Raw genomic sequence first — 24,485 nt, 5'->3', positions numbered from 1 at the left:
CACTCCTCTCACAGAAAACAAATCACCTTCAATTCACTTTCTTTTTCCTCTTCCCTCCTTTTTTAACCCATTTGGGCCTCAAATCTTCCCTTTCTGGGTATCATTTTCTACAAACCCGAGCACACAATGACTTTTCACTTGTTCGGGGACTTACCTCCAGAGATTCGAGCAGCAATTTGGAAACTCTCACTTCCCGAAGACGAGCCGGAAGTATGCATCGCACAGTCTACGTCCGACACGTCGCAATGTATGGTGGTTTATACCGCCTACCCGGTGCTCATGCATGTTTGCCGCGAGTCCCGCCACTTCGTTCAACACTTTAACTTGAGTGGGATCAGATTCACGACCCCAGAGACTACATGCGTTCAAGTTAGATGCCCCGTGCCATTTCGCTCTTTTCGCCCGGACTTGGATACCCTCTTTTGCCAGAACAGAGGCCCCGCGGCAGTGGAAGATCTCTCTGATAACATATCCGAGCCAATTCTCGACGAAACTCTTCATTTAGCTATTACGGGTGAAAAAGAGTATCTGGATCTAGTCGCATGGGTTATCACGTTCTACTTCCCAAAACTGGAGACTCTATCTGTGGTTGTCGATGATCCGTCCCGTCAATGTTGCTTCGATACTTATTTCGAAGCACCGACAAAGCGATGCAAGTTACGCAGGATCTCGGATAAACACTCAAATATGACGAGTATTATCGGTGCAAACAAGCTGGCTGATACCGGAACTTGGGAACCGATATGTCTCGCAGATTGCATGGCAGAGTATACCCAGGAACTGGAAAAGATCGTTACAGAGTGCTTTGAGAGCATGGACACCACGCTGCGAGAACTGCACAAGTGGTGGAACCATGAATCGAGGTCAATTAAGAAACTCAAGTACTTGACAGAGACATTCATTGAGTACGAAGCGGACGGCCTGTTCAGGCACAGCGAGTTCGTAGAAACAGACGTTACGCGGGTTGGCATTTGAGAGTTGAAGATGGGGCGATGAGTTCGGGAGTGTAATGTTGGAAACTAGGAGAAAGATTAAGTTAGGCTTCCACACAAGAAATTGTCCCGATAAGAACTGATATGCAGGGCAAAATGGCACTTTTCTCAACAAAGCAAGTTTCCCTTTTATTTTCACTTTCTCTCTTCCTGGGTCCTTTGCCCCCGCTTTGTTCGGCGAGGTGTCATATGTACCGGGTTATTTCTATCATTCCTGGTGTATTTGTTCAATGTAGGGTTTGACTGAAGTTTAGAAGGTATCCCCATGTTTTTTGAACCAAGAAAGTGATCGAGGCAGATTTTTATTTTATTTTTATTTTATTTTTTTTGGCTACAAATGACAACAGCCGCTTTACCACAAGCAAGATCTACGAGGACTCCAATTCATGGCATTTCACCGCTGAGCCAGGGCCGCCGAGGAAAAAGTTAAACAAGAAAAGCCCAGTCCGGTTTGCCAAGAATAATGGCAAAATGGCATTTGTATTCATACAAGCAACTGTCGTCGACAACACCTAGAAGCTTTCCTGAATTAACCGTTTTCTTCGTATGTGTCAGACTCAGGCATCCCAATTGCTGTCTACTTTTCTCGCCATCCCTGGCTATTCTTTTTGTCCCTCGTCCTCCACTCTCAGCTCCTTTCGTCTTGCTTTTGCCGTGTGGTTTTTTTTCTTTTCTTTCCCCCTTCTCCCTGAGGCACTCCTGTCAGGTATACACAGTTATTGTGCAAAACTTGCTTGACTATGAACCTTGAATTCAGCGGTGTCGGATTACTGGTAGATCATACAAACCCCTAGGGTTTGCCGTCCCGGCGGTCTCATACCTTGCCATCCCTTCGCCCGGAGCTTGGTACGTTCCGCCGCCACGGCCCTCGATCAAGCCGACCGTCTCACAGGTCTGACATCTAGGCATTCCTGAACGACGCGCCATGGCCAGTACATCTTCAATGACCCCGGAATCCTTGTCTCGTACATGTCTTAAACATGCCCGGGGGACTACGGAACAAGAAGCCGTCGGACTGAAATTGGGATGATTGCGGTTGGAAAGGGAATAATTAGCAACAAACATCAACCAACCTGGCAAACCAGGCAGTAGTTTACTTGATCTAGTGCTCGACGCGTTTGAAATTTCAGTGGTGTTAAGTCGCTTGCGCCAAGGAGTATGGATTTTGCTAGGACGGAGGCGTTGGAGGGACAGGAATCATTTACCAAGAACCGGTGTCTTTCTTGGTGTTGTTGGTACGAGTAGGGAACGTCATCAGATCCTTCCACGCTCTCACACTGATGTCCCCATCGCATTATCGACTGTCTTCCCAGTGCAACCAGTGGTCGAGTATTACGAAGTCCTAGCTGGAGGGCGGCAGCTGCTCTACAAAATACAGCATTTGCATGAACAGAGATGCATTACGGCATCTTGGGCAAGTGTCTTGTTACAGGCCTCACACTATGTACAATCTGCTAGACTCTTCCTTTGCCGACAGACGTGTGGGAAGACCGAGCAATGACATGAAAACATTATACATCGCCGTTGCCCCTTGCTTGCACCCGTGGAGAATGGCCAAGGTAGGCGTATTTTGCAAGCTCGATGTAAGCTGATTCTGCACCCTACCTGCCATGACGGGTGTGCTTGCAAGACGCCTTACCACCCACTTTATGGGAAGCTGTGGCACATTGCAAGTGGGCTCGGAACCATCGAATCGGTCGCGTAAGCTCAACCCGAGATTTAGATAATTTTGTCAATAAAGAAGAACGCCAGCCCAAGTTGACCACCCGCCTAAACCAGCCTAACGCCGTTGTATGCTGCCAGACAAACCTAGGAGTCACCAAGCAAATGTCCCGCCAAAGCAATTTCACCCATTACCAAGTTATGTATGCATGTTCTGCGTCCTTAATGAAACCCCGACCATCTTGAAGGATATCGTTCCTGCTGTTGTACGACTCTGTTTCTCCTCGCGCTGGCGAAGGGGTTGTACCCAGGGGCATTGGTGTCCAACGCATCTGAACCGGTCGATCTCCTAATTTCCGATTGCTTGAGCGGGCTCCCGCGACGTTGCTCGAGAGCCGCCATCTCCCGCGAATTGCGTGGAGACATGAAGCCCTGGTTCATCTCGTTCAAGCTTGTAGTCTTTTTGAGCGGCGACTTTGCATGACTGAACACACCCAAGTTGCCGCCAAAGTTCGTTGGGTTAGTGGCCGCTGCTACGTTGGTTGTAGAAGTCGACGAAGACTGATACGCGGGGGGGAGGCTTTGGCGAACAGGTCGAGCGCTGGGTACTGGGGTGAAAGCCTCGGATCGCCGGCTCGATGTTGGCGTGAAGAGACGAGAGGTGAAGCTACTACCTGGCGGAGTATGGACAGGCTCTTGATGCTTGACGTGGGGATTGGGCGTAACCACAAACTCCTTCTTGATGACAGTTGTAGGAGTTCCAAGCTCCACAAACGAATCCTCATCCTTCGCTTCTTCAGGGGAGCACTGCGTGCCAACATCACGAACAATAGGGTGAAGGCGCGGTCGTACAAACTTCGTGTCATACTCATGGAGGACCTCCTTATGAATAATGGCCGTATCCTTGATCTGCTGGGCGTATCGGGTCTGAACGAAAAGCAGCTGAACAGACAAAATCAGCTGCAGAACAATGCAGTTGAAAATTGTGACGCTCGGTCGAGGGTCCAAGGGCACAAGCGGGAGAAACATCATATAGACGAGTACGTGACCGGGACTGAACAGGCAGAAAAGCTGCAGGGAGACCGGAAGGGGGTCCCATACGCTCAACTCCCACACGTCATGCGATCTATCGGGATGGGCTCGCGACTCGGCGGTTTCCGAGACCATAAGACTGCCAAGCAGCCGAAGAGGAGAAGAGGCAGCCGGATCGGATCTGGCCTTGACTCGCTGGGCAGAAGGAGTATGCGGTTTATCTTCGACGTTGACTTGGAACAACCGGTACTGTCTTGTTCGGGTCATGGCGTAGAAAGCGTTGGCAAGAGATAGAAGTCCTAATATCCAGACGAGCGGTCGTACCTGACGATATGTTAGCTCAGGTGATGCGCAAACTAAACGGCAGTATGCTACTGACCACGAAGGCGACGAGACTGCGAGACTCTCCATCACTGAACACATCATCCTCGGCATCCGGTACCACGCAGTTAGCTCTGGCCAGGAAGAAGGCGAAGTTGAAGCCGAGCCCAAGTTGTGTGCCCAAAGCCTTGGAATCCCAATCCCTCGTCTCCAACTCTTCGGACAACCAGAGCAAAAAGTCCATGGGGTTGAGTATGGCCTTGAGGCGCTCGGAGAGCGGCTTCTTTCGCACAAGTCGCGGCATCTTGTCAAGTTATAGCCTTTCTCACCGACGGCGTATTCGGTAGGATAGATTGTTGTCGGCCTTGACGGCGTCAAAATGGGGGTCGAACGGAGTCGAACTGGATGTCGTTTTGTCGTCGCTAGGTGAAATTGTTTACAAAGAAGCTGCCGGGTCTATTGATTTTTTGGAGGTTGTCCCGCCGCCAGGCAGGAGCTTTCGACAGGGGGGTACCCTCCATTTTTGCGATAGCCCAAAAAGTTGTCGGTACTGCCAGAGGTGGGTACGTACCTGCTGCCGGTGGGGTCTGTCTTGCCCGCTGTAGCAGCATTTGTGCTTGTTAGCAGCCTTGGCTGCGCAGGCAGTGGCTGGCACCATAGCGCTAACATTTTGGCCATAGACATGCGGTGCTGAAGTGGGCCGCCGGGTTGTAGGTAATCAAGCCAGTACGTCAATCCGCTCGCCGACCCCCTCGGCATCGCAAGCTTTCCTACAACCGCATAAGTCACCCAGGATGGCTTCGCAGGCAGATTACAAGGACCGGCAGTTCCTAGCCGTCATTGGCGACGAGGTTAGACTATCTAATATGATGAATCAAGCCGTTGCAGTCGCTGACAATCAAGTAGGACTCTGTTACCGGCCTTCTCCTCGCAGGCATTGGGGTGCGCGACCCCCGAGTGAACGACGATTCCGTTTCAGCTCGAGATAACTGACAAGTCCATAGCACGTCAGCACGGGTGCCGACCAAGAGAAGAACTTCTTGGTGGTGGATAGCAAGACCGAGACTGCTACGATTGAATCAGCGTTTGTGTCCCTCACGGAGAGGAAGGACATTGGCATTGTCTTGATCAACCAGCATGTCAGTTGCCATCAGGAGGGATAGGCGCCATGTCAGGATGCATGTTAACTGGAGGACAGATTGCCGACCGCATAAGACACCGAGTCGATACCTACACGGCCGCTTTTCCGACTGTTCTTGAGATTCCGAGCAAGGACCACCCGTACGATCCAGAGAAGGACAGCGTTCTGCGGAGAGTACGTCGGTTGTTTGGCGAGTAAATAATTGGAATTGTCACATTAGAATGGGCGACAGGCAGACGCAAGACGCCATGCGGGCAGTTATCTCAGGTTATGGATGGATCATACCGACCCGTCATGAAATAAATTGCGAGCCACATTTCTAGCACCGCTACCTTATGTACGTACGCATCATCATGCCAATACTCCTACGCAGAAGAAACCCTCAAAAAAAAGGAACCCCAAACGAATCCACCTCATTGAAAATAAAATTGACCTGCAGTATTCCAAGGTCCTGATGCTAAGCCGTGCTATGGGAATATGTGAACCCTCAAGAACAATTTGGATGTATCGCTACGTGCAACTGTAATCCGTGCCTGCTATCATAAACCTTCGTAGTGCCTGTATTTACTTAGAGCTCCAAGCTGAAGATGCTCTTCTGGCTGTTGCGGGAGAAAACGACCTGGGCGGTCAAGCAGGTGATGGGGACATCATCAGCAGTATAGACGTCGGCGAATACGGTGTATTTGCCCTTCACATAAGGTCAGCCATTTGTCCACCAACAAATGGAATGGAATGCACTCACCGAGGGAATCTCGTTGGGGAGCTCGACGGACTTGGTAATGGTCAATACTCCCTTCTCGATGGGGCACTCGAGGTCGACGTTCCCAATCTGCTCGCACAAGTCCGCCTTGGTGCTGATAAGGCGAATCAAGCCGTACTTGACCTGCAGCAGGACATAGGCGCCCTCCTCGATATCCTTCTTGACAGTACCGGTGGCCTTGATGATGAGCTCCTTGCCACTGAATCAACGTGTTAGCAAGCTCTTGTTTACGACAATGCGCCCCCACAGAGAAGGAAGGTAACGTACGCCTGAGGGGGGTTGGGAGATAGGTCGACGCTCTTGATCTCGACAATATCGTCGGCGTGGGACTTGGGGCAGAGCTCCAAAGGCGAGTCACCGGGGACCTTGAGGTCGTCATTGACGATGACCGACTGGTCTCTCTGGAGCAGAACGCTGGCACCGGCCGGTGCGAGGCCGGCGGAGAGAAAAGCGATGACGGCAGTGGCGAACCTCATCGTGGGCAGAGGTCTATGAAGTCTGGTTATGTTTGACGGGAGAGTTTCGAACGTTCGAACAGTGGCCGATTCGACGTCGTTGGTTCTCGGCTTGGGTCGTCGATGTCCGAGGTTCGATGTTTAGCGTTGCGATGGCTGGGAGATGATAGAGAAGTGGTTCTTGCGAGTGGCTTTGGTTGGCGGGTGGTGAGCAATGGGGCTGGGTTCGGAGTGAGAACGTCATGGGGACAACCAAGCATTGCTCTGATTGGGCAGAATCTAGTGGGCCTTTGGGTTGAGCAAGCGCCGTTTCCCTCTTACCTCCGCAGCGGCCATGGCGACATTCAAAGTGTACTTGCGTGGGTGCGATGGCGAAAGAAGTGCTGATTCCTGGCAGATTTGGGTGCTTATCGATACATGAAGACGTCTATAACTTCCTCTGAGAAGGGTGGCAACCAGACTGTTTCCTCCTACGAAAGCCATTGTTGGGCTAAATCGCATGTAAACACTGTGACATACTCATCGATGTTGTCCTTGAAGATACGTATCTTTGTGCCGTGCGTGGTGCACGAGCCATCTCAAATTTCCACTTTTTGTGACTTCCCCTCCAAAATCCCACGTTCGTTATCAACTGCCCAGCTTTCGTCAGTTCGAGATCGAGACAATCAGTGTCACTACAGCATGCCGCAACGAACAATCCAAATGGAAATGCCATTTCCCTCTTCTCGCTTTCAATCGATGGTCCATGCGTCATCCAGACGCTGCGCCACGCAAGAAACCGAAGGCATTCTAGCCATTCCAGCCACAGTGGCGGGCTAGACATTCGCCTCCGCTCGTGCTCGCCCTTTGCGACGGCTGGAACCATGGCACGAAAAGCAACTGGGCCGTTTCGGCGACACGGGTATCGCTGGAAGATCCCTGGAGATTTGAGTCCCGTGGACAGGTCCAAGTTAGGCAGACAGCGACTTCAGCATAAAGAGCCAAGTGGTCGTCGGCTCTTTCAGGGTCTTTCGTTGTCCAAGCTGCTGGTTCCTCTAAGCTCTCAGTGACAGGGCTGGAATAGCATGGTGCGTTTTCCGATCCAAGCATCTTCAAGTCTCAATTGCGCAGGTTCCGTGATTGGACAGACGCCCTCACGACTCAAGAGGTCGTGCTATAGCATGGATGACGACCTCAGCAAAAAGGTAGCTGTAGCAGGAGCCACACCACCTCATGCACTTCCCACGGTGGAAGGGCTGTACTGCATGGTAGCGTTGGCCGCCGGTTCAGTCCAATCAAATCGGCGTCGAGTGCAGGGAACTGGTGCAGTGAAGTGGTCGAGTGAATGAGAGACGAGGGGCCAACCTGCTTGGACGATAATCGGGGAACTGTGTGCAAGTACCAGGCACCTCAACTGCAGCCCTGGCTATCAGTGTCACAAAACATTGGTTAGGCGTCGAAGATGCGATTGCTGGACAGGGAGATCCTTGCCAGGAGTGCACCGGCCGCGAATCATGCCGAGGCCTTGACGCCAGCTGGAGACGGATGGAAGATTGTATTTCGCGACTCTTTGTTGTCTTTGCCAATTTGGGGCAGGATGGGGGGCGGCGGGGGCAAGAAACAAAAAAGGTAGCGCCTTTTCGCCTGGCGATCTGATCAAGGCGTAGAAAGGCAAAGGTCGAAAAGTGCTCGAGGCCGCAGGGGACACCATTATCTCCACATCTTATACTATGCCAGACGGGCAGCAGCAGCCGCGGCGGCATGCAAAGACGCCGCGCGTGGTCGCGCATTTCGAAGTGCGCGCAAATGCGCTCTAGATGGTGGAAGCATTGACTGGAGGTCAAAGTACCGATACTTCCGCAACTATGACTTGGTGAGGCAGATAGATGACAACTCACCAGCCCAAAGGACCGTTCCCCATGTCGCCATGTCTAGGTAGAGTTCAGCACAGCGTGTCATTGCCGAACCTTTGGCGGCCAACCTAGTGTTTCTCGGCGAGGGGTTGAGCCAGCTTGGGGGAGGATTGAAGGGCGCACCAAGCGATGGGGCAGGGTTTAGGGAGGGAAAGTAAATGGAAGCGAGAGTCTTGTCTCAAGAAAGGGAGACGTAGGAGGGTCAGGGTCGCAGCAGGAAGGGTGGGTGGATGTGCACCATTACGACTACGGTTGGAGAGAGGACGAGGTTGCGACATCGCATTAGGTGCCGAGTGAATGCTGAAGAGCAGCAGCCCGAAGGAATGATGACATGTTCTGCTCCATGCCGCTGTCGCAACTGTCGATGTTCAACGCATAGTTGAGGCACGATATTGAACGCACACGGAGATGTTTAGGGGGACGCGAGAGCTCTTGCTGCAGTCATCAAGCAGTGCCGTCTCTGCAGGCAACTTCGATTCGCGACCTTGAACGGCCCCCAGCCAGCATTGTCCATCTGAATCGCCGAAGTGTTTGTCACCTCCAAGACTCTAGCGGAAAGTCGCATGCAAAACTGCACACCTCCAGGTGGACCAGGGAGGGAGGCACCTGTTACAGGACGATAAGACGGGCTCCATGCACGATGATATTAGGCCCTGGCAGTAAGACCCATCGGCCATTCTTAGTGGGCCGCATCGGCCAATGAGAAGGGACCGCGGGATGTTGAGTTGAGACTCGAGACAGATGGGAGTCAGCACGACGCGACGCTGCTCCGCGGGAACTTGACTTGGGGGGAAGGGAGCGCAGAAATACCCTGCGCCAGTAAGCCCCACTCTTCTGCAATCCAATGGTTCCATTGCAATCCAATACAGTCCAATCCCACCTCAGCCGAGTATCGCTCAACCAGGTACATTCCGTTCTTTGCTTCTTCCAAACTTCCCAAGGTACCTCGACTTTGAGATGCCCAGCGTCGAGGTAGCTCACTCTCCGGTATGATCCTTGGGACGCCTTGACAAACCAGCCGAGCAACTCCGACGACCTGGAAGGTACTAGGCTACCATCGCCCGGGTGAGCAATGAAGGGACCCCCGGCCGAAGAGCCCTCCGTCTGGTGCTCTGGGGGGCCGAAGGTGGAAAGTTCGCGTCCAAGAGCTCATGGCAGTGGAGGTGAGGGGGCGGCGCCTCCAACTAGTCCACTGACTCCCATTGGATCGATTTTTTGGATACCTTCTCATGACCTGGAGGGCCCTCCGAATGTCTCTCCCACACCTTTCTCCCTACCCCTGATACCTGAGGCTGGATAGCCCCAACCGAAAAATGTCCATTGCCACCCGCCCGACCGCCCAGCACAGAGAAGGTAAGCTCTACGGGGAGAGCGAGACGGACGGGCGAAACGGGGATGGAAGGTACAATGGTGACCACAGAGACGAAGCAGGAATGTCATGTCACTTCGGCCATCTCCTATTTATAACAATTCGTGCATAATTGGTCCGGCCTCATATCCCCCTCTTGACGGGATGAAAGCCATGGAAACCCCCGACTCTCAGTCACAGATTCTGCTGGTCTCGTCTCCCAAGGCCGCTCAATCATGGATTCTCTCTCTGCTGGAACCTTTTTCAACACGCCCATCACCACGTCGGCATTCTCTCATCCTTTGGTGCACGCGCACCCAAAACAAACATTTGCGCATGCCTTGCCCAGGCCAGACACACTCTCTGTCTCCTTGCTTACGGCAGTTCGCGCTCGCGCACACAGGCACCCGCCTGGCTGCTATTGCGCACGATTACGAATGCTCCTACTACCGGTACAGCAGAAGGCAACAAGGCACCCATCCACCCAACCGTGCTCCGTACAGTACGCGGAAATTCGTACCGTCGTCGTGCGGGTCGCCGTCTCCTAATCGTCTCTCTTTCCGTCGTTCCATTTCCCGCTCCCGTCACATCCGTTCTTCTGCTAGGGCCAGAGAGGGCCACCGCCAACGCACACCAACAAACCCAGCACCACCACACTCTGACGCCCATTTCTTCTCTTTTATTACTCATTAAATCTTTGCATGCCGCCTCTTGTCCTCCACTCCCGCCCGTCAAGTCTGCCTCTTTTTTGTTTTGTTCACATCAGCCCGCCGACTATCGCCGCAGCATGCTCTCATCAAGATGATCAGAGCGGCTGCTTCGAGTTCGTCTCTATTCAATTTTCATTCTATTTGCTATGAAAGTATCAACCTACTTTCCATCAACATTTGCTTCCTTTTCATTCTCAGTTGCAATTTTTTTATGGTCTTCCTAGCTGACCGTCAGGCTCCTGGTGCGGAGGGCTAACAGGCAGTCGTCAGTCCTTCATCAGACGGACCATCTCTGTCTGGTTGCGGCCTGAAACTGTATTTGCCTGAGGCATCCAGTTTCTGCGCTAGAGGGCTGATTGGACTGCCGTAGCCACTCATATCAGCGTGCCCACCGCCTTTCGGGTTTAGCTCCAAGTAAGTACTGGTACCTTTGTACCCTGTTTTCCTTACCCACGGGCTTTGGCTTTTCTCTCGCCTGCCCGTCTCCCGTCTCTCTCTCTCGCCCTTTCCCTCCAGTGTCCGGCTGTACCAGGCTGTGTCGCCTGGCTGGCTGGTGGTAGCCAGTGCTCCCCAGCACAGCAACAAGCCGTCTCGAACACAACCCGCAACCCGGGGCACCTCGAGCTGAGCAGGTGCACTCGGCATCCCAGCACCCAGCACCTAGCACCCATCCTCCTCAACCCCCCCAAAATCCCATCCTGTCTTGCTACCCCCTCCCCCCCCCAATCCAATCCGCAGCCCGCGCACCAGAGCACAAGGTGGTAGCCAGCCAGCCAGCCAGCCCGCCCAGCCCAGTCCAGGTCCAAGTCCCAGCCCAGCCCAGCAGTGCAGTCACTGTTCCTTACCCGTTCGCCCTCGCTCTCATTTTGGCTTGGCCTGGTCTCTGGTCTGCACGCTCCTGCACTGGGACCTGTCTCGCTCAACTCGCTCGCACCGCACCGCACCGCACTGCACTGCTGCTGCTACTCACCTTGGGGGACCCATCCATCTTTCTCCTTCGTGTCGTGCCCCCTCTCCTCCTCTCTTTCAATCTCTTTTCCACTTCATCCTCTCGGTCCAAACCACCCTGCTCTCCCTCATTTTCGGTCGAAAACACTCGGATTCCTCCTTATATTCCGTCTTCTCGACTCGACACAACTACTCGACCCGTTCCATCCCTCTCCGTCGACGAGGCGCAACCGCCTAACCCTTCCCTCGATCCCCCGTCTTCCCTTTTGCTTCGGTTCGTGGATACGCACTTCGCGATCACCCAAAAACTTTTCCACCATACGCCCACAACACAAACCCTTGACGTGTCGACAACGCCTACTTGGCTTGAGGGGACTGCTGGCGACTCGACAATCACCTTGGTTCCACGAGTTCTCGATTCCTCGACGGCCTGCCCTTTAAGCCAGCCTAGACGTGTCTCGTCAAGTCCTACCCTCGACTTCGCAGCGATCCCTCGACCCGATCACGAACTGTCCCCCGACGGATGACCACAACAACCTCTCGCCTCGTTCCTGCGGTTCTCGACGACTTGTTCCAGCGCGTCTAGACAGGCGTCGTCATGCTACCCAGGCCGCAACAGTAATCAGCTCACGCATACCTCGACTTCAATCCCCATTACGAGGCAGATTTAGATTATGACAGAAAATCCGCAGCCACTGTCGACGCAGACCGCGACCCCTAGTCAGACCCTCTTCGCTCCGAGCGTGCCAGTCTCAACCCACAATGTTTTACGCAAGGTCGAGACGGTAGAGGAAGAAGAGCCGTACACTATCAAGTGTATCTGCAACTTCTCTGATGATGATGGAAACACGATCTACTGCGACACATGCGACACATGGCAGCACATCGACTGCTTTTACCCTGACAGCCGCGAGGAGGCGCTCCGCGAGGATTTTGCCCACTCGTGTGCTGATTGCAAGCCCCGCCCTCTGGATCGACACAAGGCCATTGAACGAACCCGTCGACTGAAGAACGGCGCCACGGCAGATAATACACCAGATAAAAAGGCGAAACGTCCGCCCTCCAAAAGTCACAAGAAGAAGCCAAAGCCAACAGATTTGCAGTTGAATGGCCACCCTGCGGGCCAGGAGCACGCAAAGCACGGAAGTCCGAGCGACCATCCTCACCAAACCAAAAAGGCGAAGACATCCCATCGAACGTCCCACTCGATAAGTTCCCAAAATGCCAAGCGGAGCCCTTCGTACGGCAATGGTCGGTCACAGCCCAACGGACACCCTCCAAGCCCTGCGACCACACCTCCGGACCTTCCGAGTGACTTCCAAATACACAACTACTCCGATGGCTTCCTTTCCATGAGTAAGGAAGCGGACGTTCCGATCACCCAAATCAATTCCTTTGCAAGCCTCTTTGTTTCGAATACCCTGTCGGTCTGGCTCCGCGAACCAGATCGCATGAGACAGGAGACTGGCGAAGAATTCAACGATGTATTTGCCAAACTTCCCAAAGATATCGACACCCGGAAGCGTCAGCTTCATGTCGACAGCAAGAAACTTCCCCTTTCGCCTGACACAATCTTGCGGTGGCAGTACCTTGCGACACCATCTGCCATCGAGAAAGACGTGCCTCTGATCGAGCTCAACGGCGTGATTGGGTTTCAAAAGGATTATTGCGCTGATCCCGACAACCTATGGGAGGAACTCTCCTCGCCACTCCCTTTCGTTTTTTTCCACCCGATGCTGCCGTTATACATCGATACCAGGAAAGAAGGGTCGCTTGCCCGTTTTGTTCGGAGGAGTTGCAAACCCAATGCGGTACTGGACACGTACCTGTCTGGCCAGTCCGAGTATCACTTTTGGCTTGTAAGCGACCGGTACATCGCTGCAAACGAGCAGATTACGTTGCCATGGGACTTCAGATTACCCAAGAAGTTCACCGCCCGTATGCTTCACCTCCTGGGTCTCGCCGACGACGAAAACCAGGCGCACAATGAGTCTGAGATGGATGAGGCCGAATATCAATCGTTATCCGGCTGGATCCATCGGATATTGTCAGAATACGGTGGCTGTGCGTGCGATTTAGGTGCCAACTGTGCATTCGCCCGTTTCCACCGACAACACCAGGCGAAGAGTCAGTCTCGGCCTGCCGCAAAGAAGAAACACCGAAAACCAAAAACACATACCATCTCACCCACAAGTACTGGCCATGCTACGAACAGTCGAGCAGCCAGCGAAGGCCACCAAAACGACGTTGAAAACGACGACCGATCAGCATCCGAGCGCAGTAAACCACCCAGTCGAGACCGAACACCGATGCGTCAAGGCTCACTAGATCAACCGGGCATACTCACAGAACCTACTGACCGGGACAAGCGGAAGGTTCAGATGGTAGAGGACTCGTTCCGCCGAATGGAGCAGCAACAGCCCCCACGCAAGAAAAAACGTACTTCCGACGGCACCGGATCCAAGCCGAAGCAGAGGAACTCTACCAGCAATGCATCCGCCAGTACTACGCATTACGTGGACGCAGGCACATCAAGAAGCAAATCAGATTCTCCTTGTAGCGGCGTCTCGCCGACAGCTCAAAATCCTTTCAAGGCGCCCGCGTCACTGGCAGGGTCCACCACAACGCACTCGAGGCGGGCGTCGTCTGCCCCACGCCCGATCTACTGTGATGCTGCCATCCAAACTGATCCCGTGGAAGGCGAGTGGTACAGTGAGCCTATTCCGACACCAAAGCCACGACGCCGGATTATCTCCCTGTCACAACGTTTGCTGAACAACCGTCATCGACTACGTTCAGACGAGGCCGAGAGGCGCAAGTCGCTTCCGTCGCCCTCCATCCAAGAGCCAGCTCCCATGGACCTTGACCCGACCGCTGATCAGAAACCACTCGCAGCCTCGCCTACGCCCTCGAAAGACACGAATGATCAAGGAAGAACGACTTCGCCAGCTACTCCTTCGGTTGGGGATGTGACTATGACGGATGCCCCTGTCAGTTCACCAAGTACAGCTAGATCGCCCATGCAGACCGACGCGGCTGGTGATGTGCAGGTCAATGGTGTAAGCAGTCCATCGAAGACGAAGTCACCGGAGCTTCGAGTGCAAATGCCTCCCGTTCCCGCGTTCAGCTGTCCAACTTCAGGGACCCCTGGCGCGACAACTCCGTCATCAGCCTCCACGACAACACAATCACCCTTCTCCATGGGCAGCCTTCCCAGTTCTTTTGCATCATCCGCTGTGAATGGCGTGGCGGCACACCCAAGCCCCGTCAAAAAGAAACTTAGTCTAAGCGACTACACCAAGAGCAGAATGAACAAGGCAAAGCCCACCGCTGGATTAAAAACGGCGTTGTCTGGTACCGAAGAGTCGAAACCGACGCTCGATGCGATTGTTGACTCGCCATCAGTAGAGAAGAGCGCAGACGTCTTGACACCCGTTCCGGGTAATACGGTCAACATGGTCCCCGCGGCGGCATCAGCAAACAATTCCTTGTAACTTATATGGAGACTGATGTTCATGTTTGCTTTTGGGAAGATCCGGGACGACACGACCCAAATCTATCATCCCTCTTAAATACTATCAAACCGTACCAAGACGGCGGCGGTCTGGTAATCGGTTTCGGCGTTAGGGCGGCGACGGACAAATGGAACGGGAAATGGGGATTTCGGTTCTGGTCAGCGCTTTTCGGAAATGTCTGAGTTGCATCTGTTTCGTTTCTGTTTGATGGAACTGCAAAACAAAATTGGAGGGGGGAGGCACTTATGAAGAAAACACCTGTTGTCCGTCTCGACTAGTTTTCTGGCAAGGAGTGTCGTCTTTTTGGGGGGATTCTCTGGCGCAAACTAAGGCAGTAGGTATTGCTGCCGGGGCTCGGCTGGTATTGGGATAGGTGAATAGGGGTTCACCTACTTTTGCCCGGAGCGGCATATTTCGTGTATTATTTCTAGGCTTTAGATGGGCCGGTGAGAGTGGCTTGGCACTGGGCATTGCCCTTCCCATGACGATGAAATGGATGTTCTATGCGGCCGTCACGCTGCTTATTTCCCAGCTCACACTTTAGACTCATTGTATTTTGCTCTTGATTCTGAATTTTTTTGTTTGATTCGTTATTTGACAAGGTTTGTGGCTGTTCTCTTGCCAGTCTCCGGTATGTATACTCTTACAGGGTATCTCAATCTCCATCCATTTTTTTTATGATACAAACGATCTCTATCGAGTCTCTCGTCCCAGATGAATCAAGAATGGAAATCAAAAAGAGACGAAGAAAAGAGGCCGGTTGAAATACGAGCGCGATGCTGTTGAGAAGACGAAAAAGAAAAGGAAGGGGCAGAGAGGGAGGCGCTCGATACTACTTTTTGCGAATATCAGTACTGCTTAGTTGTCATGCCCCAGTTATCCTCCTTAAAGATGAGCAGAGCGAGGCGATGCCGTACGAAGAGGCCAAAGAGGCCGACGAAGAGCTGAAGGAAGGTGACCTCCCACGCAAGCCGGTCCTCCCTTAGGGGGCCTCGCCACACCAGCCACAGGTTGAGAAGAGTGAAGTTGCTCGTCTCGACGAAGCGACCCTTCTCGTCCGTTGTTACTTTCAGCAGGCGCAGCTTGGCGAGCAGGTGCAGGCCCTGCGCGACGAGGGGGTGGGGTTGGCGTTCGGGGCTCCAGGGGGTGACGCTCGGTTCGAGGAGGCCGGAGCGGGCGCTGAAGTGCGGCAGGCGGTGACGAGGACAAGGGACGAGGCCAAAGATCTGGGGGGTCGAGTAGAGAAAATTGAAGAGCTGGGGGACCAGAAGGAGGCCGAGGGTCTTGGAGAAGTGGCCAAGGATGCCGACGGTGGCGAAGACCATGCCTGAGAAGTAGCAGTATGTGTCGCCGACGAAGACTTTGGCGGGGTACCAGTTGTGGAGGACCAGAGCGAAGGAGACGCCGAGCCAGGGGAGTAGGAGGTAGAGGGAGAAGAGATGGGAGTCGGTTGCTGGATGGGGGTAAGGGGTGAAGAGGTAGAGGCAATCGTTCAGGACGAGGAGGAGGGAGATGACGATGCATTGGGAGACCTCGATGCCGTTTATGCCCGCCAGCATGTTGATGGACTGGGGGCAGAACATGGCAATGCATGACATGTAGATGTAGTAGAGGATGCCCAAGTCGAAGAGCTCGCCAAGGTATGGCTGAAGGGGAATCGGGATAACGATGGAGGTGACGCCGAAGTCGACAAAATAGATTACGAGGATGGGGACGGAGGCCAGGCCTGGAATCCACCACTTGTGGCGCCAGCGGATGTCGAAGAGGTCATCTCCTATGCCGAGGAGGGCGGTGGTCTGGAGGGAGATTATGGCGGAGAGGTAGGAGGCGAGCTGGTGGTTTGCCAAGTCAGCACAAGACTTCTTGTCCGTGTTGCCGTCCAGGGCGAGCGCGAAAGCAAACTGACCTTGCTGTGAGGAAATCGATGCAGGAAGCGGCCCTGCTGGATATTCTCGACGTGAAAGACAACATCCCTGTTCCCACCGCCGCTAGTGGCGGCAACAATGTCCTTGTAGAACGGAAAAGGTATGAATACTATGACGACCAGAAGGTAAACTGCGGCGCAGACAGCTCCCATGCACTCGGGCAGCTCGGGGCGGTGGTGTTTGGAGAGGTCGCGGCCCTTGAATCCGGCGCCGACGAAGACGGGACCGAGCCAGCGGATCATGGCGTAGGCCAGAGAGAAGGCCAGAACGGAGAGCGCCAGAGATGCTATCAATGGCTCGCCGTCGCCTTGGAAAGCATTGAGGAGGACTGCGAAGGCTGCGAGGGAGAGGGATCCCAGGCTCAGGGTCTCGGTGCGGGAGAGGGTGGGGGAGGCCATGCTTGGCGGTTGTGATGCGCGCAACGGCGCGCTCGAGATACCAACTGGGTGTTGTGGTATTTCTTTTGTTAACTTTTCTTGTTAGCCTTGTGGTTGGGTCGCTTTCATCGTGTGCGTGTGCGCCGGGTGAATTTTAAGGAGTGTGCAGGTTGGGTTGTTGTCCGGAGGAAGCTTTCACGATGGAAGTCAGTCAGGTATCGTATCGCGGCGGCGACGACGGGACACAGTAGTCAATTTGGAGAAGGAGGGACCCCACTGGCCGCGTTATCGACGTGTGGCTTTTTTGGGACCTCGATGCTTTTTTGGGGATGGGTCTTTTTTCCCATGTGGGCGGTGTTGGAGGGTGCCGGGAGGCTGCGGGGCATGCAGGTCAGTGTCACTGTTTGGCATCCGAAGTGGAGCCGGGGATGCTGTTCCAGGAGCTGGGTCTGTGCGGGTCGTTCTCTAGGCTCGAGGTAGGTTGGCGCATTGAGTCAGACAATTGCATTGCAGAGCAAACGGGGTTTGTGAGGGAAGGCTGTTTCTACTGCTAGTTGATTACAAACCTGAGTCTCGTTCATGTTGCACCCTCTTCACCACCTACATCTCCAGGTCAGCTTTGAATGCAGCCTTCGCCTGCTAGCTCCGAATGATCTCACTGAGCCATACCGGAAACACTTCCCAAAAGGCCCCAAGGCGGGGAATTGCAAACCTCGGGTTTAAGAATGCCACAGCACCATACCCCAACCACTGCCGTGTTTCCGTACAGGTGCCCCAATCATGTCTCTTGTTGGTCTCTTAGGGCCGCCGTCTCTCCTAACCCCGCGGCTCGCCTCTACCCGTCACCGCCTTGGACAAGGAGATCCGAGGCTGCTCTAGTCAGATCCACCACCTCCCGAGAGTGTCTCTTCTTCCACCAGCCGGTTCCCCTCAAGGCATAGCATGCCTCTACGTACCGTCTTCTGGCCGCCACGGAGATAGCACAGGGAGTTTAGCCCCGAGAAGGGAACGTAGGAACCGACGCCCTGCATGTCGTCGCTTGTAAGCCTGCAAGTAGCAGGGGCCCGGCGATGATGAAATGGGGCCTTTTGGCGAATGCTGGTCAAATCATGTTACACCTTCACCCTCGATGATCATCGCCCTTGCCTTACCTACCTAGGGTAGATGCGGCAATGGGAAGAAGAGGGGTGTGTGGGTGGTTGGCTTAAATTACTAAAGCCGTTTCCCTCGCAGGAGTTGCCATCGGCATGGAGCAGTGGTAAATCACATAAAATACGGTAGGCGCTCAAGCAAGTGCTGTCTGCTCTTGGTTGCTGGGGTTCTACTTCACCGGGTCCCTTTCTTCTTTGGTTCTTCTCATTTCGTTTTGATAAATCGATTCTCAACTTCTCTCAACTATTAGCCTGTCTTTGCTGGGATTGAACCCACTTAATCTATCGGCAGCATTTACCGCTATGGATTCCGAGAAAGACGTGGAGGCGACGGCCGGCGCCCACGGCCTCCGAGGAGGATCCGCGGAGCAGAGAACGCTGACAGAAAATGAGTCCAAACAACACCCTACCACTTCAAAGGAGTTGAAAAGGTCGGAAAAGGCAGAAGAGGCGCAGATGGAAGAGCGAAAGAGTTTCGATGACACCGAAGACGCGCCAGACAGCGAGCCGTATCAGGAGGTGAGTTCAACTCTCTAGAGATCATTTGCAGCTTTCAGTCCCGCCCCGCCGAAGACCTCGCGACGGGACTCAGGGGAGACAGTTTTTGACTGGTAGCGCCCTCTCCTTTCGTTGTTTAATTGAAAAACCCCGAGACTGGAAGCTATATTGCCATTGGAGTTAATGTATGTTCCATTGCCGTTGCTAACCGCGACCAGGAGATCGTCGTTGAGCGCATACAAACGGGCCGCTCTCACACCAGCGTCCGCAGCCGTCTCTCTCGCATTGCCAGCCTCGCTTCTTCCCGCCGCAAGAAGGAGCGCGAACAGCTCCCCCCAACCATACACCCTGTATCCGACCTCGAAAATGGCATCGTGGGCTGGGACTCCCAAGATGATCCTGCTATGCCCATGAACTTCCCAGCCCGGCGCAAATGGATCATCATCTGGTTCCTCTCCGGCATAACCTTCATGACCCCGTTTGCCTCGTCCATCCTTGCCCCAGCCATTGAGTACTTGAACGAAGACTATGGCAACACGGATCTTACCTTGGGCACTCTCCCCGTCAGCATCTATCTGCTAGGCTACGCCGTCGGGCCCCTCTTCCTGGCTCCCCTCTCCGAGATTTATGGCCGCCGTCCCGTCCTCACCACGGCAAACGTCTTCTTCTGCGCCTGGCTCATAGGCTGTGCCCTCGCACCCTCCCTTAATTCACTCATCGTCTTCCGCTTCCTGACAGGAGTCGGCGGCTCTGGCTGCCTCGCCATCGGCGGCGGCGTCATTGCCGACATGATTCCCATCCAGGATCGTGGCAAGGCCCTCACAATCTGGATGATGGGGCCGTTGATAGGTAATTTAATTTCTGCAACCCATTTTGTTAAAGAAAGTAATGATCACGCCATCTGGAAAATAATACTGACGCTGAAATACAGGACCGACCCTGGCCCCTCTTGTTGGCGCCTTTATTGCTCAGGACATCGGCTGGCGCTGGTCTTCGTGGATCGCCTTCATTGCCGCCACCCCCATGGCCCTCGCCATCGCAATCTTCAGCCACGAAACCAACCCCCGCGTCCTAATTGGCCGTAAAGTCGCCCGCCTGCGCCGCGAACTCAACCGTCCCGAACTCCGCAGCGTATACGACGACACGTCGGCGTCCGCCCCGCAGTCCACCGCCCAGGTCCTCTTCCGCGGCCTCGTCCGCCCCGTAAAGATGCTCTTTCTTTCCCCCATCATCTTCAGCGTCAGCCTCTACTGCGCCTTCGCCTACGGCGTCCTCTATCTCCTCTTCAGCACCATTCCCCTCGTCTTCACTAGCACCTACAACTTCTCCGTGGGCACCACCGGCCTCGTCTATATCCCGCTGGGTCTGGGCTACATCGTGGGGATGGCTTTCTTCAGCCTCCTCTCGGACCGCACCGTGGTCCGCATGACCAAGGCCAACAACGGCGTCTTCGAGCCCGAGATGCGCCTGCCGGACTGCATCTACTTTGCCGCCCTCCTCCCCGTGACCTTCTTCTGGTACGGCTGGACGGCCGAGTTCAAGACACACTGGGCCGCGCCCGTCGTCGGCCTCCTGCCGTTCGGCGTCGCGATCCTGGGCATCTGGCAGCCCATCCAGGCGTACGTCATCGACGCCTACCCGAACTTCGCGGCCAGCGGCCTGGCGGCCTTCACCGTCTTCCGCAGCGTCGTCGCGGCGTTCTTGCCGATGGCCGGGCCGCCCATGTACGACGCCCTAGGCCTCGGCTGGGGCAACAGCCTGCTGGGTTTCATAGCCATCGCGCTCATTCCCGTGCCGGCGTTAATTTACAAGTACGGGGGCCGGTTGCGGAGGTGGCAGAAGTTGGAACTGTGAGTCGGCGAGCCTCATGGGGCTTGAAGGATTTTAGAGGAGGAAGAAATTGCAGGATACCCACCGGAGGAGTAACGAATAGGATCAAGAGGCAGTCGGACCGAGACACACCATCGGGTTCTATCGTGACTTGGTGACTTGGTTTTTCAGTTTGTTTTTTTAGCTGCCCCTGGATGTGGATAGAAGATAGGGGGCAAGATACAGGGAAGCGCGCACTTGGCATAGTCACTGCCAAGCGCTAACAAAAAAGCTCGCATCGTCCGTGGCCAGAATATATCACTGGAATAGCAAATGGTGGTTCGAGGAAAAAGTTCATTATCATTATTATATGCGGCACTTGTATTGCCCGGCCGTCGCTGTCATAAGGAAAACCCCCCTTTCATGTGTTTGTCCCCTCGACAAGCTCCCACTTCATGAGGTACGCCCAGCTCATGCTACGCCTTCCCTTCTTCGAGAAATACTCCTCCTTGGTCACACCTCTAGCGTCCTTCCCGTCGATTGTCGTAATCATGACAACGGCGATGCTCTGGCCCGGCGCGCCCAGGTCAATCGCGTTGACGTCGACCCAATGCCAGTAGCCGTCCGTCTCAATGGGGACCATGTCCTCCTTCCGGCCGTCTCGTCCCTTGATGTTGAGGAGCAGCAGCGGCGGCTTCCCCTTCCCATGCTTCTCCGATGTCCAGTGCTCGCACGCCTTGGACCACTGGAAGCGTACGACTTTGCCGCTGTAGACGGGTATATCGCGCTCTTTGGGGCTAATGGAGTCGCCAAGGACGCCCTCTTTGTACGCGTCGCCGCAAACCAAAGGCGGCTCGCCTTGCCACCGGCCGATGTAGTATTCCTCCCAGGTCGGTACTCTACCGTCGGGCCGGAAGTGGTGACCGTCGTTCCCAGGGTAGTGGGTCTGACCGAAGATGTCGTTACTCAGTGTGAACATGCGCGGTGTGAAGCTGGCAACGTATGTATCGGTCAAGGCATCCAGGTGGCCGGCACCCCAGCAGGCGTCGATGAGCTTCCATTCCCCGCCATCGATGCGTACTGCGTTCCAAGCATGATCGTCCTGAGCCCTCGGCGGGACGGGCTCTCCCTTTTTCAAAGGAGTGTAACCGTAACCTTTGCCATGCCCACTGACGTAAATGCACTCGAGGCCGGCGCGGCTTGCAATTTCCTTGTACGTGTCCGCATACCCCGCGCAAACTGCTTTCCCCATCAAGATGGTCTCAGACCCGGTGTGTGGCTTGATATTGTGGGTAATGAAGGCTTCCCAGTCATAGGCGATGTTGTGATGGAACCAGGTAAAGATGGCTCGCGCCTTGTCCGTGTGAGACGGAAACGGCCCGCAAAGCACCTGGGCCAGATAACCGACCGGGTCGTTCCTTGGGAGTGACTGCCTGGGGTGCATAGCGGCAACACCATCAGGCCCAGAGAAATCCCGGCAGGTCAAACAATCATTTGCGCGTGCGGTGGTTTTGGCTGAGATGGCCTCGATCTGTGCTACACTAGGACGGGAACTGAGGGGAATGGGAGGAGGAGCTTCATCGGCGGCGCCTGGCCGTCTGCCCGGCAATGGTGGGCGGTCGTTTGCTTGCTGTTCTTGAGGGGTGTGCCCGTTTGTCTGCGGCTGCGGCTTGACGTACGCTACTGGAGGAGGAGGTAGCCGGCGCGGTTTCGCTGGCGCATCTTCCTCCAATGTCGAATTCTGAATTTGTTGGTTGGTTGGCCTCGAGGTTAATCGTGGGGGCAAAGCTGGTCTCTGAGGTGGCTCAATTTGTCGAACGACAGGCGCAGACTTGACCGACACAAGGGCACGTTGGGGTTGCGGCGGCTCATGGGCGGCGGCCTCTTTCGCTTGAGCTTCCCGCTCTCTCTTTGTTGGTGGCAGGGGCGGTAGGCTCGCCTGGTCAAAGGCGGGCGGTAGCTTGCGCCCAGGCCCATCGATTGAATGGATGCTGGTGGCAGAAGATGCAATAGTGTGATTAAGAGACAAAGACGACAAGTTGGAAATTTCGGACGCATTCGAGTTGCGGCGCACTGCTAGTTGTTGAGTGGACGGTCTCCGAGGCGGAAGGGCAGGTGAGATTTGCTGTGTCGAAGTGCGGGTGGGTAGGGGTGGAGGGGCAATCCGATCACTGGGAGCTGGCGAAGTTGACGTCTCGACTTGGGATGAGCCGGTGGTTCGTCGCGGCAGGGGTGGTGGGTTGACCTTTTGCGGTAGGGGTTTGGTCGGACGAGGAGGGATCGTAGGACTACTCTGAGGCGTAGGAAGCCCGTTTGGTTGGGGGACAGGCAGCGTCTGGCTTCGGGCAGCAGGGCGATTTGGCGGCGGTGGGGGCGGTGGCCTCTTCGTCTTGACCTCTGGCGTCTGGAAGTTCTTTTGCATATTCAAGGCGGCAATTCTCTCGGCCAGAGAATTGAACTTGGGCTCCTCGACGTCGGCCATGGTGAGCTCTTGGTCTGGTCAGTGCTAGTTGAGGAGAGTCGAGTGAATGTCGAAACTGGCGAGTCGCAACTCAACCGGGGGTGCGAAAGGATGGGCTGTTTATACGAGGGACGAGCCGAAAGGGCTGTTGGTGGTTGGCTGCTCACCCACCAATCCAGACCTTGTTGGTCGCGGCGCGATGTCCCAATTGAGCAATAGGCAGCAGGCAGGTTTTTGCGCTTGAGTCACGGCACCTTCAGGAGAGTCGGTACTTTTGCAGCAACAAGGTTGTTTTATGAGCAAAGCATTCGCTGCGGAGCCGGAAGTAGGATCCGTAGAGACTGGCAGGGCGTATCGTGTTCTGACGATTTCCAAAGAGGTTGAGAGCGAGAAAGATGGTTTCCGCGCGAAAAGAGGTGGGGGAATAAGGGGTACCGAAGTTAATAGTGGTATTAATGTGGTTGTTTGGCTGGTCCCGGGGTAGAAACGAATGCTGGTCGAGCGAGAAGTGATCGAACGATGGCACGGCCAGCAACAGATGAGACTGCAGGTGGTGGTGTAACAAAGAAGAGAGGGGAAGAGAGGTTGGATAGTGGCGATGCTCTCAGCCTTCGGGCTGGTTGCCGTTGCAAACAAAGTGAGTAAGGCGAGGTGAGGTGAGGTATCCGTACCAAGGAAGCAATGTCGCCTCAGGCGGTGACTGTCAAGCAGGCAACAGGGCTTGTTTGGTTGGCCGCCCGGGTCGGAGTCTGGCAGGCACGGGATGCAAGAAGCTTAAGCTGTGACAGGGAACGAACGGGAAGGGGAAAGAGACTGGACAAGAACAAGCTGGAGGGGTTCAAGGTTTTCCAGGATTAGGGGGGGCAAACGGGGACTGTAGGGTTGCAGTCCAAAAGAACAAGCGTGCAAGCATACACAAGCACGGCAAGGGTATGTATGGCGGGATGATATGGTATAGTATGGTATGGGATGGGACGGGGATGGGTGTTTGCCTGGTTTAAATGAGGAACAGAACAATGCCCCATCTGATTTGTGTTCTTTTTTTACACTAAGGGAAAAGGTGAAATCCGTCGAGGCACAGCAGGTCTTGGTGGGGTCTTGGGGTCCGGTTCGATCCCTTGTCGTCCTCCTTGTGTTGGTCCCCCCCAAAACTCCCGTTCCGGTCTGGATCAGTCGGCACCGCCCAGCCTTGCTAGTGGGGGCTTGTGGGGATTTCCCCTTGGAGCGGATGCGCTAAGGCCGATCGTCGCCTCACTCTTGCGCCATCCCAGCGCTGGTGTCTTGAATGATGGCTGCCTCCGACGAACTTTTTATCGTGGAATATCCATCCGTCGAGTCTACCACAGAAGAGCGTGCCGGGATGATGGAGGGCGCCTGTTCAACTCCAAGTCCAAGATTCAGAGCCAAGAGCAGCACGAGGGAGTAGGAAGCCGAGGCTACATCAAATCAAGCAAACACCACGGCTCTGCCATCCACTTACATCTCCAC

At 54.6% G+C, this 24,485-nt stretch overlaps 8 protein-coding genes across 8 annotated transcripts; 4 read left to right on the top strand and 4 right to left on the bottom strand.

Moving 5' to 3' along the window:
- Positions 1-126: 126 nt before the first annotated feature.
- On the top strand, positions 127-975 carry EsH8_IX_000523 (2EXR domain-containing protein; the record flags this gene model as incomplete). The annotated part of the gene is made up of 1 exon (XM_083266859.1): positions 127-975. One exon carries the CDS (start codon positions 127-129, stop codon positions 973-975), a length of 849 nt encoding a protein of 282 aa, XP_083130424.1.
- A 1,901-nt stretch (positions 976-2,876) lies between these two features.
- On the bottom strand, positions 2,877-4,311 carry EsH8_IX_000522 (Nur1/Mug154 family protein; the record flags this gene model as incomplete). Its single annotated transcript, XM_083266858.1, has 2 exons — positions 2,877-4,010; positions 4,066-4,311. The coding sequence occupies 2 exons, from the start codon at positions 4,309-4,311 to the stop codon at positions 2,877-2,879; spliced, it is 1,380 nt and encodes a 459-aa protein (XP_083130423.1).
- A 490-nt stretch (positions 4,312-4,801) lies between these two features.
- Positions 4,802-5,346, top strand: EsH8_IX_000521 (H(+)-transporting V1 sector ATPase subunit F; the record flags this gene model as incomplete). The annotated part of the gene is made up of 4 exons (XM_083266857.1): positions 4,802-4,858; positions 4,914-4,949; positions 5,012-5,146; positions 5,206-5,346. 4 exons carry the CDS (start codon positions 4,802-4,804, stop codon positions 5,344-5,346), a joined length of 369 nt encoding a protein of 122 aa, XP_083130422.1.
- A 370-nt stretch (positions 5,347-5,716) lies between these two features.
- On the bottom strand, positions 5,717-6,384 carry EsH8_IX_000520 (sterol transporter; the record flags this gene model as incomplete). Its single annotated transcript, XM_083266856.1, has 3 exons — positions 5,717-5,836; positions 5,891-6,107; positions 6,176-6,384. 3 exons carry the CDS (start codon positions 6,382-6,384, stop codon positions 5,717-5,719), a joined length of 546 nt encoding a protein of 181 aa, XP_083130421.1.
- Positions 6,385-11,935: 5,551 nt separating this feature from the next.
- Positions 11,936-14,755, top strand: EsH8_IX_000519 (uncharacterized protein; the record flags this gene model as incomplete). Its single annotated transcript, XM_083266855.1, has 1 exon — positions 11,936-14,755. One exon carries the CDS (start codon positions 11,936-11,938, stop codon positions 14,753-14,755), a length of 2,820 nt encoding a protein of 939 aa, XP_083130420.1.
- Positions 14,756-15,624: 869 nt separating this feature from the next.
- On the bottom strand, positions 15,625-17,099 carry EsH8_IX_000518 (UDP-N-acetylglucosamine--dolichyl-phosphate N-acetylglucosaminephosphotransferase; the record flags this gene model as incomplete). Its single annotated transcript, XM_083266854.1, has 2 exons — positions 15,625-16,608; positions 16,683-17,099. 2 exons carry the CDS (start codon positions 17,097-17,099, stop codon positions 15,625-15,627), a joined length of 1,401 nt encoding a protein of 466 aa, XP_083130419.1.
- A 1,433-nt stretch (positions 17,100-18,532) lies between these two features.
- EsH8_IX_000517 (MFS transporter) lies at positions 18,533-20,581 on the top strand (the record flags this gene model as incomplete). Its single annotated transcript, XM_083266853.1, has 3 exons — positions 18,533-18,748; positions 18,946-19,576; positions 19,659-20,581. The coding sequence occupies 3 exons, from the start codon at positions 18,533-18,535 to the stop codon at positions 20,579-20,581; spliced, it is 1,770 nt and encodes a 589-aa protein (XP_083130418.1).
- Positions 20,582-20,957: 376 nt separating this feature from the next.
- EsH8_IX_000516 (transglutaminase domain-containing protein) lies at positions 20,958-23,018 on the bottom strand (the record flags this gene model as incomplete). The annotated part of the gene is made up of 1 exon (XM_083266852.1): positions 20,958-23,018. The coding sequence occupies one exon, from the start codon at positions 23,016-23,018 to the stop codon at positions 20,958-20,960; it is 2,061 nt and encodes a 686-aa protein (XP_083130417.1).
- Between the last annotated feature and the right edge of the window lie 1,467 nt (positions 23,019-24,485).

The sequence above is a fragment of the Colletotrichum jinshuiense genome, chromosome 9 (genome assembly GCF_051148585.1).
Source record: "Colletotrichum jinshuiense chromosome 9, complete sequence".
NCBI classification, from domain to species: Eukaryota; Fungi; Ascomycota; class Sordariomycetes; order Glomerellales; family Glomerellaceae; genus Colletotrichum; species Colletotrichum jinshuiense.
Note: the sequence above shows the minus strand (reverse complement) of the source record. Positions and strands in the feature narration are given on the sequence as shown.